At 34.4% G+C, this 19109-nt stretch overlaps 1 protein-coding gene across 2 annotated transcripts; it reads left to right on the top strand.

The window, feature by feature from the left end:
- Positions 1 to 8508: 8508 nt before the first annotated feature.
- On the top strand, positions 8509 to 15443 carry kop (askopos). Of its 2 annotated transcripts, none has more exons than XM_028438665.1 (6): positions 8509 to 8627; positions 10849 to 11329; positions 12235 to 12281; positions 12456 to 12547; positions 14447 to 14546; positions 15305 to 15443. In XM_028438665.1, the coding sequence occupies exons 2-6, from the start codon at positions 10877 to 10879 to the stop codon at positions 15417 to 15419; spliced, it is 807 nt and encodes a 268-aa protein (XP_028294466.1). In that variant the 5' UTR covers positions 8509 to 8627; positions 10849 to 10876; the 3' UTR covers positions 15420 to 15443. The 2 variants fall into 2 exon arrangements, with proteins under 2 accessions (XP_028294466.1, XP_028294465.1); XM_028438664.1 differs by having other exon boundaries at positions 8525 to 8627; positions 10829 to 11329.
- The last annotated feature ends 3666 nt before the right edge of the window (positions 15444 to 19109 follow it).

Here is a 19109-nt window from a genome sequence, read left to right as displayed (position 1 = left end):
ATTGACATCATAATACGTAGACGCCTCATCGACTGCGGAGGGACATGTCAACAGCGCCGCCTGGACCGGTGGTGGTGGAGGCAGCGGTGCATGAACATAACGACAGAAACAGGTATTTCTCAATCTCTAAGTAGATTTATTTGTTGAATTTTGAACCAATATCCAAACTGTAAAATGTTTTTAAAAACGTCACACATATGGATATATTTATATATATTGATATATTTATTTTTACCACTCAACACTTAATAATAGTATAATAATAATACCACTAACTATAATATAAAATATTAACAATAATAGAAAATACAATAATATGAAAATATAAAGATGATTATAAAAATAGCAATAACAATAATACAGTAGTAGTAAAATTATACAATAATAATTGTCAAAAGCAATGAGAAAAACCTGAGCACATCTGAACGTTTTCTAGGTTCTTGTTCTATTTATGCCAATCTACCTATCTATATATCATGTCTGTCCCCGTGAAAATTGCTTGAGAATTGAGCGATATATGACAACTCTAATAGTGTAAACACATCATTCCTCTACAGATGTAAGGCACTGTAGGAGTGATTGCCACCGGTCCAAGATGGCCGCCCGGTACAAGCATCGCTCGCGTGGGCGGCAACAGTCGACGCGGCGTCTACATATTAGGGCGGTTCCTTTCCGCGGAGGGTGCAATTCTAAGTATTGTGACGGACTCATTTGGTGCTTACCAACGGTGCAAAGACATGAACTCCGTCGCTCGCTGTAAGTATATCTATCAATAATGAGTTTTAGTTGATTGACAAAGAGGAAATAAACGTTTGAGTTATTTTAAAGTGTTGTGATTTTGGTTGAATGAACTGGTGTGAATAACTTTTAATCATTAGTGAGTTTATCTCAGCACGAGAAAGTTGATCCAGCGCTTTAATGCGGTAGAACACGTGAAAACAATAAATAAATTAAGATATTATTAATATTTTTTTTGATTATTGTCTGACAAAACAAGTTGATAAATATTGTAATTATTTACATGTTTTTATTTTATTTTTATTTTTTAAACAAGTCATTTAGCGGAATCCAGGTGTTGTGATTGTTAGGACACGAATAAGTATCTAAAAAGTAGCTCTTACAACATGTCACCTGCAGTTTTAGTCAGAGAATACACACGTGATGTTTCGGATCTGATGAGCTCTTCCGGAGCGATGGTGGGGAGAGGGGAATAGGTGCGTGCTGACGTTCGTAAAGGGAAATCTTTAAGTCTTGTACGTATTTTTTGCAGATAAATGTCACATTTATAAAATATTACTCATAAAATACAATATTTTGAATTATTACTTGTTTAAACTAAACATAACGATCATTTTGTTTTAGTAAATACCGTGTGTGAGTTATTTGTACTTGTCTGAAGTCCAATAGGAAAATAGGTAGGTGATCCCAAACTTTTGACCTGAAGTGTAACATAATTAACCATAAGTGCAGTTTTTAATAACGACACCTCTGACTTTTATAACAAACAAAAACGTTTGAAAATCAGTAGAAAATTCATCAAGTTATTGTTATTTAAAAAGTGCATGTGCCATTCCTACAGTCTGCATATTGTACTCAGATAGAATATTCTGTTGTTATCATAGACCTAACATACAAATGTACCGTGTGCCTTTATTTACAGGTTGTCTTTCTCTACTATTTATAATAGTAGTACAATGTAAACCATCTTGCCGTCCCTATCAGAAGGATGGTCTCACACACTACGTGTTGTTAGACCCAGAGGGGGTTTTGAATGCCCCACCCACCGACTGTGATGTTTCATACGAACTTGAAAACGTAAGTCATGCATTTAATTTCAAACAATAATGAATGTGTGTCTTAGAAATGTTGATTATGAATCATTAATATGCATCACATACACCTTTAGAAACATTTTTTGTGATTAAAATTCTATTTAATATCATCATAAATTATGATAGATTGTATTATTAAGAGATTAAGTTAATATGTTATATGACATGTTTAACACTTATAGTGTTTATCTTTATTTCAGGGCACTAATATCGCCAACCTGAACGGAAACAAACTCCCTTACGTGAGAAATGATACCATCAATGGACTCACAACCACGATGTGTATTCCATATATTGACATCACGTGCGCCTGCAACTCAGAGGTATTTATTATTCAGTAAAACAAAGAGCTGTGTTAAATGTTTCTCACCTGTTAACATTATATTCTGTTGTCTGGTGTCTTAGGGGATTCTATATGAAGTACACTGTACCAGTGAGTATTTGGCTCTTCTTTGCATTTCTGCCTTTGTTACTGTTTATCCTGTCGAAGTGAACGTTTGCTCCTCACAATTTAAATATCGAAATTGTCTTTTCTTTTACAGTCAGCTGTAGTGAAACAACTCCCTCCATTGTGGATCAAAGCATCAAACCCACTCCCTCCACTGTGGATCAAAGTAAGGAAATAGTAATGAAAGTCTCTCTCTCTTTTTTTTTGTTTTTCCATCTTTACATTAAATTTTGATAAAATGGAAGAGTGGTTTTTAACTTTTGAGAATGGGATGAAGATCAGCTGATCACACCCTTTGATTACTCTGTGGTTTATCTTGAAAATAAGGACCACACAAATCCCCAAATTAATGTTTAAATATGCAGAAATGGTGAGAAATTACTACCACCAACCTAATGAGTATTTTTCTCATTATGATTTTATATCCAACCAGTTCACCAGTAAAAATCTGACCTTGAAGGGTTAATTGAAGTCAAAAACTGTTGCCTGATTGGCTGAACAGTGTTGATCAGAGACATCTGGGTTGAATCACACTGTAGTTTAATTCAACTAAGCAACCTGAGCAGTCATGTTGTAAATCATTAACAACCAGTTGTATTGTAATGTATCATAACCTCGTGGTATTTACCTGTGAAACTTGTATTCAGGAAACCATCTCATTCTCTTGATTTGCTTGATCATTGGACTTGTGGTGGTGGTGGCCATTGCTGCCATTGTGTGTTGATGCATGGGAACGGAAATCAGGTAAATTTTTCATCATGTTGAGACATGAAAATACTTGCATTTGTTTTTCTTAGAATTAACCAGTATATATTGTGTCACATAGGTCCTGCATGTTAAGACTCTTTACGTGTGTGAGGACAACCAATGAGGAACCCCAAGCAAACGACATTGAGCGTGGAGAAGTGAATTAGTAATTAGTATTTCTAAAATACTTTGGCCCATTTAAAAAAAAACCCAAAACATTTCAAATGGCTTATTTTTAGATACAATACTGTACATGCATCTATAGTAATATATAGACTTATCACCCCACACAGTGCTCTAAGTGATTCTCATGAAATCTTAGCACCTTTTAGAACACATTTTCCAAAAAAATTTCAAAATAATCTAATTACCGCAATGGTCTCAAAACGTCAAGATCACTAGAAAAAAAATAAAATAAAAATTTTCAAATTTTTAAAGTTTGATTACCGACAGTCCTGCACAGTTACTTGAAACTTTATTTAAATGAACACTTATGTGATTTAGACCTATTTCTCTCATTACTGCAACACCGTCCACAATCTGCCACCTAAAAGTTTTGTTATTTCAATGAAACCTATAGTTATTTTCAAAATGATTTGACAAACCTGAAAGGCATAAAGTATATATTATGCACACACATTTTAAAGCTCCTTCTATCTTTCTATTCATTAAATTGACATTAAATTAAACACCTGTTGCAGTAATGATAAATGGGTTTAGGAAATAAGGTTCAAAATTTCAGTGATGATAAATAAATATACTATATATAGTAAGTACTAAGACTGATGTATGGTTAAAAAAAATATAGTTTAACAGATTGGATGCAGGTATAATCAATTACATGACATACATGGACAAAATACATTACACACACAAAAATACAGCATTAGAAAATAAGCTAAAAATATTTTTTTTCTAAGTCACTGATAAGTGACTGTCCATTGAACCTAAATATTCTCAACTACATATTACTAACTCAAAACTAATTCATTTACTTCCTGTTACATTCTATTTACAACTTCTAATTCAACTGTTTTACATAAGCTTTTTTGCGTACTTTGCCCAGATCTCAAGCAACACACATTAGTGATGAGCTGAGGAGGTGCAGGTTGTGGCTCTATGATGATAGCTTTAATGTTATCAAAGTAATACCAGACCTTTTAATTAGCATTAATGTAGCAATAATTTAGCATTAGCCTAGTTAACCTAGCATTAGGCTAACTTTAGCAGTAGCAATAACCTGGCATTAGCCTTGTTATAAAAGTGCTCAGGGGTCAAATTCACAATGAAACGCATGTTGGTATAATAATAAAAGCAATTACAATAGGGTCCTTCTGGCCTTCGGACCCTAATAATACATTTTGTTAATGGAAAAAGCAATTTCTGTTGTTTTCATCTTTCATTTTGTGTTTATAATTGATGTTTTACGCACTTGTGAAATGGCTTTTTAGGGTTAAATTAAATAAATTATATGAATATGCAGCAGTGTGTGTTGAGCTAATTACTCTTGCTGTGACCTCTAAAACCCCTAACCTCTCTCTCTCTTTCCTTCTGTGCTCTTCCAGTAGTTCTGGGTTGGTGAAAAAAATCTTGTCTCTAAAGTTTTTCAGTCAGGTCTTTGCTAAAGCTTTCTTTCTGTCACTTGTTGACTGTCTGCAATAAAACAGGACATTAAAGGTGCAGTCCGCAACTCTCAGATCCCTCCCTCTCCGCTTCTCACTTGCCCTGCCTCCAAACTTTCCAAAGTCCCTCCCTCAGAGGAGCTAACAAGCTAATGTTAGTCCGACAGCAACATCACAGTAATATAACATGCTCTGTTAAAAGCATATTACTGCAGCGCTTCTCTCTCTCAATGTGCACACACCTCAGCAGCAGCAGCAGCAACAACACAGTGTCTTACTTACAGCAGCTCACACGGAAGCTGCTGCGCGCACATGAACAACAAATGCACTACAGAGTTTTAGTGCAACAATTACAAATCAAACATAATGTAAATCAAGCAGCAGTAATTACCTTTCAAGCAGAATTCCATCTTCTACTCCTCCAGACCACGCACTGTAAAAAAGACGGCGCTCTAGCGCCGGGAAAGGGGCGGGGACTGTGAGCAACAGCTGTCAGACACTCCATCAAACACAGTCCTGGCTCTGATTGGTTCTTTTTTGCTTGGTCACGGTGCATTCTGGCAATATGCCAAAGGCTGTAGGAGCAGCAGGGGGACTTTCACACAAACTACTAGTTTCATGTAAAGCTGTCCTTACATAGTGACAGCTCTAGCAAATATGACAAAAAGTCACTTTTACAAGAGTTGCAGACTGCACGTTTAAAGGGAAAATACCAAGTTAGTTTATAATATTAAAGTTATTAGTTAGGCTAGTTAAAAATATAGTTTGTATGGTTAAATTCTCATTACCGAAGTTCTCTCTACCGCAACTGGACTTAAATTGTAGCGGTAAGTGAGAATGGTGTTTCAGAGGATGAGGAGCTATAGCATGTTTTGCTAACAATAGAAAAGCCACAATGACTATGCAAATTTTTATTTAATGAACATAATTAGACAACTAACTTAGTATATTTTCAAAGAAATTTTTAAAACTAACTTTTTTCTTATTGTAGAAAAAAAACAATATCAGTAATGAGAATCAATACTGTGGTAATTGCATTCTGACAACAGCATGTTTAACTTTCAACTGGAGAAATATAAACAGTTCTATTTACCTGGTAACCATCTTGAACATACTGGAAGATGTGTTGCTTCATTCAAAATCAAACTTCATTAAAATTATTTGTGTGTTTGCAAACAGTCCTACAAAAATGTTGCAGAGGATGAGAACATCAGTCAGAGACACTTACATTTTCCATAATATCTAAATAATTAATATACATGAATATTCAGTTAATACTTTTTCTGTCATTGGGAAACATCTAGTACAGATTACATTATTTTTTTCCAAAATATTTTCATTTTACTCTGTTTAAATTACAACACAACATACATTCAGTCAAAACTGGACGAGGCGCGGTGATGAGAATTTAAGCAGAAAATGTGGTTGCTCCCTCCTTCCTCAGTCTGCACTTGTCTTGTGGTCTATGTGGCACTTCCTCAAGTACGCGCGCACACAAACACAATGATCAATGTTGTGCCTAAAACGAAGTTTAAATGAACAGGTTCATTCAGGGAGGATTTGTGATGCTGCCTTTGCCAGTTTGCCTAGTTTATAAGAAAGGATCCCATCAGTCATTGAGTCATGCTGGTGTTTCAAGCATAGTGTGACAGGCCTGAGCCAATCAAAACACCATAGGGCAGTGTTTTTCAACCTCGGGGTTGGCAATTTAAATAGGGTCGCCTGAAATGTCTAGTAATTGATAAAAAAAAAAAAAAAAGCCATAAAATTAATGATTAAAAATACATTCCTGTACGCTCACTTTGTGACTTTGTGGTAAGGATATGAGAAAATACCAGAAAATGAAAACCAAACGCAATCAAATCAGTTCAACTTTAGCTCACCAGCTCTTACAAAGCATGTGTGAAGAAAATATGATCTAAAAGGAAGTGAAAAGGTTTGTGATGTTGCCCTCAGTTATCACACAGCAGACTGCTGTGGTTGACTCAACTTCCGAGATCTGATTGAGAATTATATACTGCCAAATTTGGGTTTGATAAGTTGCTCTTTGAGGTGACCACGCCTGAATGATGTCATGTTTAACACTTCCTTATCTGTGTTTACATCTGGTTCACCAAATAAGATGACAAAATCCGTTGACAAGATCATTTTGATCTCTTTGTTGATATAAAATAATTGTTGATTTACTTTCACGTGTTATTGGACACTTCTAGGGGGTGGAAAGAAAATCTAAATACTTTTTTGAAGTCAAAAGTCTTTTTTTTTTGTGTATAACAAGCTGTTTTTTGTGTTCGTATGGTTAGTGTCCCATTAGTTTAAGTGGTCGTATTATGTTAAACTCTGTGGTAATGTATATTTCTTTTCAATCAAAGCTTAATCTGATTATCAGCTTGTCATGTTTTAACACAATCCTACAACATTTGACACAATTTCAGGTCCTAATTCAAAGCCATGTGAATTTATTTGGTAACTAACACTTTTGAGCTCTACTCATTAAAAGATATTACAGTAAGTGGAGGAAGTTACACAGAATAAAGGCAAAAGTGAAGAGTTGGACCTGCAGCTCCACCTTGTGTTCAAAACCATTACCAATTTGTTATAGTATTTCTGGATTTTATAAGAAAATTGTTGAAAATGTGAAAAAAAAAATTCTGTGTGTAAATTTGACAAACGTTGATCTTGATGTAGTTGAAGACGCAGTTCTATAAACTGCCTTAATACATACGCGTGATGTAAAAACCATACCCAAAGAAATCATTGCTGTTGATAGAATGATGTTCTAATAAAAAAGGTCAATAAATATTTTATTATTTATCTTTTTGGTAGGAATTTAAAGGTACACGTTACTTGTACTTTGAAAGACAGTACTTTCAATTCTTAAGTAAATAACACAACAGCTAATTTGAGACCTACTCAAGTCATATTGTCATTGATGTATTTTATTATTATTACTTGAGTTGTTTTTCAACAACAATTTTTTTTTAACTTTTACTCAAGTCGTCCATGACTTTCAGTACTTTATATATACACTGTATATATATATATATAGGTATATAGGTAATACACATGGAACACTTTACATGCTTTTGCAGTATCTTTACATGTGTGTAAAGTTTTGAATGCTTAATTAAGGGTTTTACAAGTGTTTGTAAACCTTAGGCAGAGGTGAAAGTAATGGATTACAAGTACTTACATTACTGTAATAAAGTTATTTTTATGGGTACTTGTACTTTTTTTTCAGTATATTTCTAAATTAGTAATTTTACTTGTACATAACTACGTGTTAAAAGAAGTAATTTGTTACATTTCTACACCCAACCATTATTGAATAAATTATAATTTTTTTGTTTTAAAATGATTCAATGGACGCTGTGAAACTACAAAAAAAAAAAAAAAAAAAAAAAAAAAAAATGACCAGACAACAATCAAATGCATCACATCATAGCCAACCAATCAGATTAAACGATAAAGTAATGCACTGTGCCAAAACAACATTAAATGCTGGTTACCATGAGTTTATAAGTGTAGCTATACTTTAAAGTGTTTTATTAAAAGAAAAAAAAGAAAAAAGAACATTTTGACACATTTTTTACTTTATACAGATGTCTTTGTGGAAAATAAATTAAATTCCAATCATGCAAGATTTAGTCTCTTCCTTTTTAAGTTTATAAATAAAATGTTTACTGTATGCAAGTGAACCGTGGCAAGATTCACTAGATTATTATTTTTTTTTTACTCAATATTTAAAGTCTCTTACCTCAACTTTTTCCTTACATTTCACTTCCCACTGGGCCACACGTGGGTTAACGCGTGCTGCTCGTGGCGCGCAGGACAGGCTTCCGTTTAATCACGTGCTTTACGTAGTTTAGTTTTAGCGCAACTCGCGCTCACGTGCTAGTTACGTTTTGAACACCTGCGTGCGTCATTAGCAGCTCCTGCTGGTGGCGTGGATGTGAAGCTGCTGGGTTTAAAACTGACGTGAGTTTATCAAGAATTTGACCAAAAAAAAAAAAGTTTAATTTCCACATGTTTTTAATGCTTTAATTTAACCAACTTTTCAGGCTAAAGTTTATCCATGCTTTTAACGGAGTGTCAGTGCTAATGTTAGCTAGCTGTGTGTAATTTTTAACCGATGCTATGAACTAACTACCGTGTTAACAATAGACAGTTATGTATATTTAAAGTTGTTTGCATATAATTTGACAAAGTAGTTCTTCAATATAAAAAAGTGAGGGGTAAATACATTTAACCACCCAATTCAATGTTACCAAAGTGGATTTACCTGGAGTAAGAGAAGTCAACGTGTAGCTTAGCTTAGCATTACTAAGCTACTGTGAGTATGATTATATTAATATACAAAAGCTGCTTGAGTTATTAGTTTAAAACCGAGATGGACAGGTTTTATCTCTATTAAGGCCACAGAAATATAATAATATAATATTTCAGTTACAATTACGTTTTCAATTATCCATGTTCAATCACAATTTAATTACGATTACAGTTACCAGCATTTTTCTTTTTTTTACTATTACAATTAAATTACAATTATTATTTATCTACAGAAAGTCAATTACGATTACGTTCTCAATTATGAAAGTTCAATTACAATCATTCACAATTACTGTGCCTGAAATAAATAACGTTGTAAAAGTTAACCTTCCTCTTCTGTTAGCTTTCTGTTAGCATCTCTTATGATAAGGGGTCCTAAATCAGCTGTAAAACACACGAAAAACAAATATCTATCATCTAATTTCTTTCCTATCTATTGGTTACCTTGTTAGGCTTCCTAATCAGTGAAGCTATAGGTTTTAATATTTTTTAAAAATGGTAAAATGTGGGAAAGCTGATATGAAACACATTTTAATAATTGTTTACTACATATGTGTAGAACTCTACATAGAACTGTAATATGGTTCCCCAGTTTTGTGTTAATTTATTGACATTTATTTTTTTTGTAGAATTTTCATGACAATTAAAATTACAAAGTCAATCATCTCAACTCAATTACAATTTAAATAGAATTACAACAGCAATAGATTCTTTAAATTACAATTATAGTCACACCATGATTTTAATTAATTATTAATTATGCGATTACAATTTTAATTGACCCTAACCCTGCCAGAATCCATAGCATTTTACCACGACCAGTTGCTATCAGGGTTGGGCTCAATTACATTCATAAATTACAATTACGTCTTCAATTATCATAGTTAATTACAACTCGTTACGATTACGATGACCAGCATTTTCTCCAATTACAATTACAATTAAAATTACAATTATTATTTTTTCCCTTGAATTCAATTGCAATTGCATTCCGAATTACTAAAGCTGAATTACTGAGCCTTTAATAAATAAGATCATAAAAGATAACCTTCCTGACGATGATTGACAGCTGTTATGTCTTGAAGAAATGCTGAGACACCATTTAACTAGATATTTGAGTTGAAATATATTGTGTTTTTGTACTAATCTCTATGATCTGAAAAAGTCGTTGGTTGAAGTTCCAATGGGATAGATACTTATGTTCTTATGGCGTAGCTGGGCAGTGTAACTGGGGGTTTCCACTGGATACATCTCCGCTGCGCCACGGCACTGATCCGGCTTTGCCCCGCTGTCCGCCATTCCGGTAATCCCCACTGGTTGGTGCACTCCGGTTGGACGACTGTGACGTCACGAGACAGAGCAGTTCTCACGATATCTATATAATTGTGCGAGAACGCAGTTAAAGGTAAACCTATCGGCTCCAGTGGCGCGGCGGAGATGTAACGGAGTGGAGCTGCATCCAGTGGAAATTGGGGGTTAGTCATCAGAGCAGTACGATAAATGGGCGGGGCGTGTTACCAGGGCTCCTCCCGCCGGACCCTACTGCACAGACTCTGGCTCCAAATGTCGTCACATTTGCAAGATGGAAGCATCCCTAAGTGGCGTATTTTGGCTTAAAGAACGTTGAGTGGGAACTGCTACAGTGCGCGCCCACTGTCTGAACTTCATAACAATTCAATTATGATTCCAACAGCAACATATTTTTTCCAATTACGACTACAATTATGACTACGTCACAATTGTAATTAATTACTCATTACAAGATTACAATTATAATTGACCCCAACCCCGTGTTGCTATTTTATTATCATTAAGTGCTTTATTAAACTTGATTTGTGTGTTTGTGTGAGTGAGATTTTTCTTCTTACAGGTGAGGGCGTAGAGACCAAGGTGAAATCATGACGTCTCACGTTACCTTTGTGACACCTGAGGAGCTGAAAACCATCAAACATGTGGATGAAGATAAGGGCTACTTCTCCCTGTCCACATCAGACTCCAGCCCTCTACCTGGGACATGTAAGGGTGAGCGTCACGTGGATGATGGACGCCTTGAAAAACCATCAGAACCATTAAGTCCCAAAGAAGAGGCAAACACCAAACAACACCTGACCTTCCTGGAGGAGGGGGAGGTGAGTCCCAGTACCAACAGGCAGCCCGTGGAGCCTGGAAACTTGGTGGTGGACTTGTTGGACAGCGATGTCGAGGAGCCGTGGAGCATCGGCACTCCGTTGTTTGAATCCTCCATCTGTCACAATCTGAAAGTGACGGTACACGACACCTCGACAGAACAGATCCGGCACGTGTTGGATGAGTCACAGGAAAGTGTTTCCAGTTCCTTCACCACATACCAGGTAACTTTATTATTGATGATAATGATCATGTGATGAAACACCAAACTTCTTAGCTTTATCATTCATTAGATAAGTTACTGTACATTTGTCTACATTATTCCCATAGTCTGTCTAAGGCTGTGCAATTAATCAAACACTCAACAATGACAACAATAACATAATTGAAATAAACAATTAAAAAAAAAAAAATATATATATATATATATATATATATATATTTTTTTTTTTTCAATTCCACAGCTATACACAAACGCAAAAATAATATAGTAAGCACATTTTCACGATTTAGGGTATCTACAAAGAATACAACTTGGAACGCACGAGAAAAAACAACTTTTAGTTGTTTACAAACATCCCTGAAGCCAGATCACGTAAACCGGTCGGTGTTCCTGGCCAAAAATCTATAACGCATTAAAGTTCAAATGGTTCTATGGTAATTTATAAGTGTTCGTGGCAGTTCAATTGCAGTGCACTGCGTTTGTTTACAAAAGGGAACATACTTGAATAATAATTTAATTAATACTTTGCACCTTTTTATTGATTTTCATTCAAATAATATATAATTTTTTGTTTTGTGCCAAGTGATAATTTACTTTTTGGTTGGCAAATAATTGTTTGAATTACCTTGATTTTTTATTATTTCTCTAATCGAGCTCTAAGTCGATCCCTATGTACACAAGGTCAATATTTTGATTATAAGTACACCTCAAGTAAGAGATTTAAAAATAAAAAATGTCATTTTTTATAAAAGCTAAATCATAAAACCCTAATAGTATGTGATTCAATTAAAGCCTAAATCAATTTGATTCAATGAGTTTTTCCTTCACTACTTTATTTATTCTGCATTTCATGTAGTTTATATACCATATGTCATCAATAAATAACTGCTTTCTGCTCTTTTTAAGGTGAAGTCCAAGGTGGTTGTTCCCCACAAACCTGCAGACACTCAGAGGTACTGTAGGTGGAGCTGTGGGATCAGCCTACAGTTTAATACTATGTGCAGGGAAAACAGGGTTAAATTACCTAGTGTATTGTCATGTGTGAAGGTTTGAATGTTTTTTCCTTTTTGAAACATGGATGTAAATGTAGAAATGGCAGTCAAGTGTTTTCGTTTTGCTTATTTCAGGCCAATCTGCTTTGATGAAGTTGAATGGAAGATAAAGAAGGAATGTTATGTCAACTCAGTGCGTCAACACATGAAAGAGAACAGTGCTCACGGTAAGACTGGAACTAAAACAGCCCACATCACAATATCTCTATCTCCTAAAGCTCTGTTTCTCAAATGGGGGTTCATGTACCCCTAGGGGTACGTGATGGCACTACAGGGGGTACTTGAGAGAGGGAGAGGAAAATTAACAAATGAAAGCATTCAAAAATTGGGGTTTAATAATGTAATTTTTTCATTAAAAATGATAATCACACTGAATATTACCAGCAAATCACAAAGGGAGAAAAACAAGAAAAAAATATACTGAACTGTAAAAAGAACAAACAGCAAAACACACAAAATGACACCGATTTAAATAATACCAATAACACAAAAAACGACAAGATTAGCATACAAAATAAGAGAAAATACTGTATATTGAATAGTGACAAGTACAGACAAACAACAACAAAATGACACAAAAACACAAAATTATGATAGTAATTATTTTAGGTACAACATGAACTGAAAATACAAGAGTCTGTCTTTGTTCCACACCATGCAGGAAATGACTGTAAAGTATAAAAACAATAGAAATAAATTTGGTTTCATTCCACTTGTTTACAAAATGAGGTTATTTAAAATGTGTTATCACTCAGTCATTCCATTATTATGCTTTAAAGGTATTTTTTCACAGAATTCCTAAAGTAAGAGAGAGAGGTTCTTGAGCCAAAAATGTTTAAGAACCACTGTCCTAAAGCAAACTGTATCTGCTCGATTTCATCATTAAAAATTCATCATTCACATGCATTGATCTAAAAATTGTAGAGTTGAATTCATTGTTATGGGCACATAAGATAAAGTATTCCTGCAGACTGCATCCACATACATCTGTGGAAGAATAAGTTGCTCATGATTGATTCATATTGAGATAATTCCAGACTGGATAAAAATTATTCTTGTCTTTAACATTTGCTTGTTTATTAGGATCCCCAATAGCTTAAGCTATCAGCTATTCTTGCTGGGGGGTCCACAAATTACACATTGACAATATAATTTATATAATGAAAATAATAATCACATTACACCTACAAAACAGACATTTCAACAATTACAATTCAAACAAAACTCAATAACAACCGACATAAATGCTCTGAAGTATTAGAATCAGTTTTTGGCACTAAAGTTTCTTAATTATGTTGTTTAATGTCACTTGGTAATGAATTCCATTCATACATAGCTTTGTATGTTACTGAGCACTAGCGCTGGGCAATATATCGAGTTTATTATTTATATATTTATTTTAGGAGTCCCTGCTTTTGCTACTTCTCAGAACAGCATGAAAGACAGTTAGATGGATTGCTGAGTGTGTCCTAATCCAGGCCTTCCTCTAAAAAAAAAAAAGCTACACTACAGAACTCACTCACATGTGCTGACTAGAGGAGAAAAAGCCAAAAGAAGCATGTATTGCGCAGCTGATGGTCAATAAATGTGCTTGTATGGCATTTTTCATCAGCAAATTTAACCGGAATTGTCTTTCTGGTCAGACTTTATTTGACTTAAAAATATCAAGCTTTATATCAAATATTACCATTTTGAGAAAACATGTTTTGGTCCATATGGCCCAGCCCTACTTAGCGCTGTACTAATGAAGTTCTTACTTTGGGTAAAATAAAACAACCACTAACTGCATGCCTAGTTGAGTAATGATGTGTTCCTATACTGAAGGAAAGCTTTTGGTATAAATAAGAATTATTTTTAGTTGTCATAATATTCTACAGGAAGACCATCAATGAAAATAATCTGTTTTTAACATATTAATGACATTTGCTGCAACATGAGTCTGTGTTTCATTGATTTATATTGTCTGATTTGTAGTCTCATGTTTATGTGGGTTTAATGATTACCCATTTATACACACACTCACACTGTGATTGTGGTGTAAAATGAAGACGTCATGTTGTGTGAAGGTGCAGTGTCAGAGCTGGAAAACCTAATGGCTCATGTGGCCGACCAGGCCAAAAGATCAAAGGGGGAGACATGGCAGCATCCATCCGACTTCACACGGCGGTAGGTCATTCCCAACGGAGTTGTAAGTGCGAGGAAAGGTGACTGAGAATTATTTCTTAGCAATGGTACTGATGAAATATCAGGAAATTCTGTTATTTGAAACAAAATGATATTCCTCCCCTGTACTGGATGGAAGTTGACTAAACGATTTAAGGTTGTAATGATTGTCATCACACAACTCTACAGAACGCCTGATAACATCTATCCACTTCATTCTTTTAACCTAGTGGTTCTCAACTGGTGGGTCGGAAACCCAGAAGTTTTAAAAATCCTTTGTTTTTATTTAAGAGACCTTGATTTTTCTCTTCCCTCTAAATTTAATTTTTTTTGATACGTTTGTTTTGCATTTCTTGGTGAAACTGTTTAAAAATAATACATTTTCTCAGCAAAACCCTGAAAATTTGTTTTCACTGTGACATACACTTGGATTTTGACATTTTAAATCTAACTTTTCCATATTTCCCTGGAAGTTGTATTTGTTAAAATTGAAAAAATTACACAGATTTGGGTCAGTTTGATGTTGGGTCCCAAAGTGGTATCATTTGAACCACTGTTTTAACTCATTCAACTCTAAAATCATGTTGCATGCTCAAGCCCTCTTCCGACTGACTCGTATTCTGATACTATTTTATTCCTTTTCTAAAACCTCAACTTAGACGACTGTTCATTTTAAAATGGACGATTAGACACATACAAGACAAATCTTTCAATTTCAACATGTTCAAAGCTTTGTGTCCTAATGCTCTTTAACATTTCAGGAACTACCAGAACCGAAACACGGAACCTAAAATGACGCTTCTGGAATGGCAGACCAAAAGCAACAAAGCCCACAAGCGCTTTTCCACAGTGCCAAAAAACTGTGTAAGATTTTAGAGTCAGTGACGGCGGAGACGACGAAGCAGCACTTCAAGTTAGACTCAGTTGTGTTTTGTACAAAAAAAATATTGTGAAAAATATTTCAAAGTTATCTTTGTCAGTGCTGGTTTATTTGTTTTTTTGTTGTTTGAATGTCTTGAACTGTTTGACTTTGCATGCTGTGTTCTATGCTTTTTTGTTTCATTTTAAGGTTGTGTAAATAAGAACTAAGCACTGAAACCATCAGGAATGACTGATATTTTTCAAACTCTTTAAATGTTTTCTCTCTTTCTTCCATCGTGCTTTGCTTTTTTGTGTTCTTAGTGAATGCATGTTAGATTTCAATTACTGCTAAGCACGTATATATAAAAAAATAAAAAATACACTGGCTTTTGACTAAAGCTGCCTCGTTTATTTTTTACATCAAATGATGTTTAAGGTGCATAAAAATGCATCTCTTGTAGAATAACAAATTGCGAAATAACTTATTTTTTGTTATTACCCTAAACATCACTTGGCAAGTCTTTAGTTTCCTGCTTGGAAAAGATAATTGAATTACTTTAACAAAATGTTTTACATTTCGGCTCAAACCCTGTTTATCTGTGCTCCGATTGTATTTTGTTTTTTTTTACTCTTAACAAGATGGAAACAATATTGAATATCAAATGATTATTTAATTTTTTTTCTTAACCAAAGCACAAATAATTTGCAAATTTTACTGCACTAGGGTTTCACAAAGTCAGCCTGACCTGGACTCTAGTTGCTTCTATTGGTGGGTAAAACTTTGAAGGCATTTGATCACAGATATTCTGTGTGGAAGCTCAATAACAAGTTGTTTAATAATTCAGACCATCCAGGAAACGGGTGTGTACAGTATATCTTTTTGATCCTCAGTGTGCTGACTCTTAATAGTCACGTACCTCTACTATACCAGACATAGGCATTTGGTGGTCCCATAACAAAGCGACAAATGTACAAAAAGGTGACGCAAAACTATAACAAGAACACAAAATGACCCCAAAAACATACAAAGATAAAATGACAAATAAATAAAAACCATTAGGCTTTATTCTCTGTGAACAAAATGTATATAAAAATATATTGATAGTTTTAACTAATAAGAGCCTAGCCGATAAAAACAAATTTTTGCTAAAAAACTAAGTTTTATTTTAGTCAAAAGATATGACTAATGCTACATCAACTTTTGCTGTCATTAACAGTGTCTGGAATCAAACAGCCATCTTTAGAAGAGAAAAACTTGGCCCGTAAAAGCAGAAACGGCTTCTGGTTTGGTTTTAAGATGAAAAACAAACAAGCTACAGGGAAATAAATATATTTTAGAAACATCAATAACGCTTATTTCTGAGAATCAGCTGTTAAACGAGGGTCCCTTAACATTAAAGACTGGTCAAAAACAAGCGAGCTTATACAGCCTCCTTATTAGTCATTACACACATCAGTAGACCAAGAAATGAATATTTGCTTCCTTTAAGTAACATGGCAACAAATTGGTTCCTATCGTTGACTGTAGAAGTATGTGGGTTCAAAAACTTGTTTGCTGTCTCACTAGAAAAAGTTTGGGGTGTTTAACTTTCAATGTGAAACATAAAGAGGATAGCCACAGGGGAATAGTATGAAGGTATAAAACCATGACAGTGATACTGTGTCCTTGAGGATTTTGTTTTTCATATGTCAAATTATGAACAGCACAAGGAATTATAGTTGGAATAAAATAAAACTATTGAACCAGAAACTCACACTGGTTGTTTTATGGATTAAACAATGTAATCCCTTCCTAGAGTACAACATATGCAATAAATGCCTGTAGGGCTGGGTGACATATTGACATTTAATATATGCCAATGTTTTAATGTTATACAATATAAAACAATTCTTTTTTTTTTTAGAGGTTATTTTGTGTAAAAAGTAGTTTTTAGAGTCGAGTAATAGAGCATAGTTTTTTTTTTTTTTTTTCGAAAGCTGCTAAAAAAAAAAAAAAAAAAAAAAAAAAAAATCAAAGAATAAAATTCTCACCAATGTCTCAGATTTATTTTACTGTACTAAGCGGTCATCAGTTTCAATATTCTGGTTGATTGGTTTAGTATTTATGTGTAATTGTAGTTTTTTCTTTCCCAGGCCTTTTCTCAGTTAGGTCAGAATGTTTGTCCCTTCTGATCCAAACCATGCATTTATGGACAAAATTGTGTCAAATCATCATTACAGGTTGAGTAGATTTATTACTCAGGTGGATCCTTTTTTTAATTTCTCAGAACTCAAAGTTTGGCTTTTCAATCACAAACAAATCCCTTGAGCATAATCAGCCCTAATCTGCTGCTCAAAACACGTTTAATATCAATGCTTTGATGTCTCTGAAGAGTGAACAATAAGTGATGCATTTTTTTTTTTTTTAATGTAACTCATGCATGTGTTCCTGCACAAGCTGCTGACTAGACAGGAACATGTATATGCCTGGAACCAGGTTGTCGGGTAAACTTGGTTTCTCTCTGGCAAGCATCAACGTTAGCTGGACAACAGAAGGTTTCTTAACTCTGCTGCTGCTACTTGCTGAAGTCTGAGTGAGCTTCACATGCATTATTTATACAGGAGGGAGAAGCCTGTCTTCTTTGACGTCCTAAAACTGCTTTCAAATCCACTTTTCCCACAGATGCCTTTTCAACGGACTGTTTTTAAAGCCATTTCTTGCTCGTTCCAGTTAGAAACTAAAAGTCTGATTTTTTTTTTTTGGAAAACATTGTTTTATTGAAGCATACACAAGAAAGCATACACCATATTCTTCACATATGAAGTTGTGTAACCTTGTGCATAATAGTTCAACCATGCTAGCCCTCATTAAGCAATGCCTTCATACAGTGGATATAAACATCATGGTGCAAAATTGAAATTTTAGCACATCATTTATTCAAACCATGCATCTTTGCAGAGATCGTTGTTGTGTGGTTCATGAACCCGATGAGGAAAGAGTTTGGTCAACATTACTTTGGGTTTCACTTTCCCAGACTGATACAAAATACTTTAATGTGAGCTTTAATTTGGAATACCTGGTGTTATATTTACAGAGCAGAGTGGATTGTAGTTAAACAGTAATCATCCCTTGAGCAGAGCATAACTGTCAGGAATGATAGTGGACGTACAGTAGTGTAAGTTGTTTGGTACCAAAGGGTTCAAGTGGAATGTTAAGTTAGCATAGTCGACATTGTCCGTTGAGTGGAATCATAGAAAGAAAACCCTAGCCCAGCTAGAGGCATTACACAGCGGTTTCACATTCACTAAAATATATATTCATGGCATTATATTTGTTTTATTTGTAATAACTTCATCGGCCACAAGTGCCAAAAATTTGCCAAATTCAAAACTAATCTCAACAAACTTGGACAGCTGTTAAAACTATTCTAGTTCTACATTAAAATCTTAGTATAACGTTCAGAATTACCAGCTAAATGGGTCATTTAGCTGGTTATACGGTCAACCTCTCAGCATAATTAAACTAAGTTGAGCCACTCAAGCAAGATAAGCGATAAACTAGGGATGTCCCAATAAAACTTCTTCAGTTCTGATATTATACCGATATTACAGCCTTGTGTATCGGCCAATACCGATATTGATCCGATATCAGCATGAATCATACTTTTTTTTTATTTTAAATTTAATAAAATAATAATTACTTATTTTGTAGTGTGAAATGTTAGA

Source organism: Gouania willdenowi, chromosome 22 (genome assembly GCF_900634775.1).
Source record: "Gouania willdenowi chromosome 22, fGouWil2.1, whole genome shotgun sequence".
NCBI classification, from domain to species: domain Eukaryota; kingdom Metazoa; phylum Chordata; class Actinopteri; order Blenniiformes; family Gobiesocidae; genus Gouania; species Gouania willdenowi.
The sequence above is the reverse complement of the archived record's forward strand: the minus strand, read 5'-3'. Positions and strand labels throughout refer to the sequence as shown.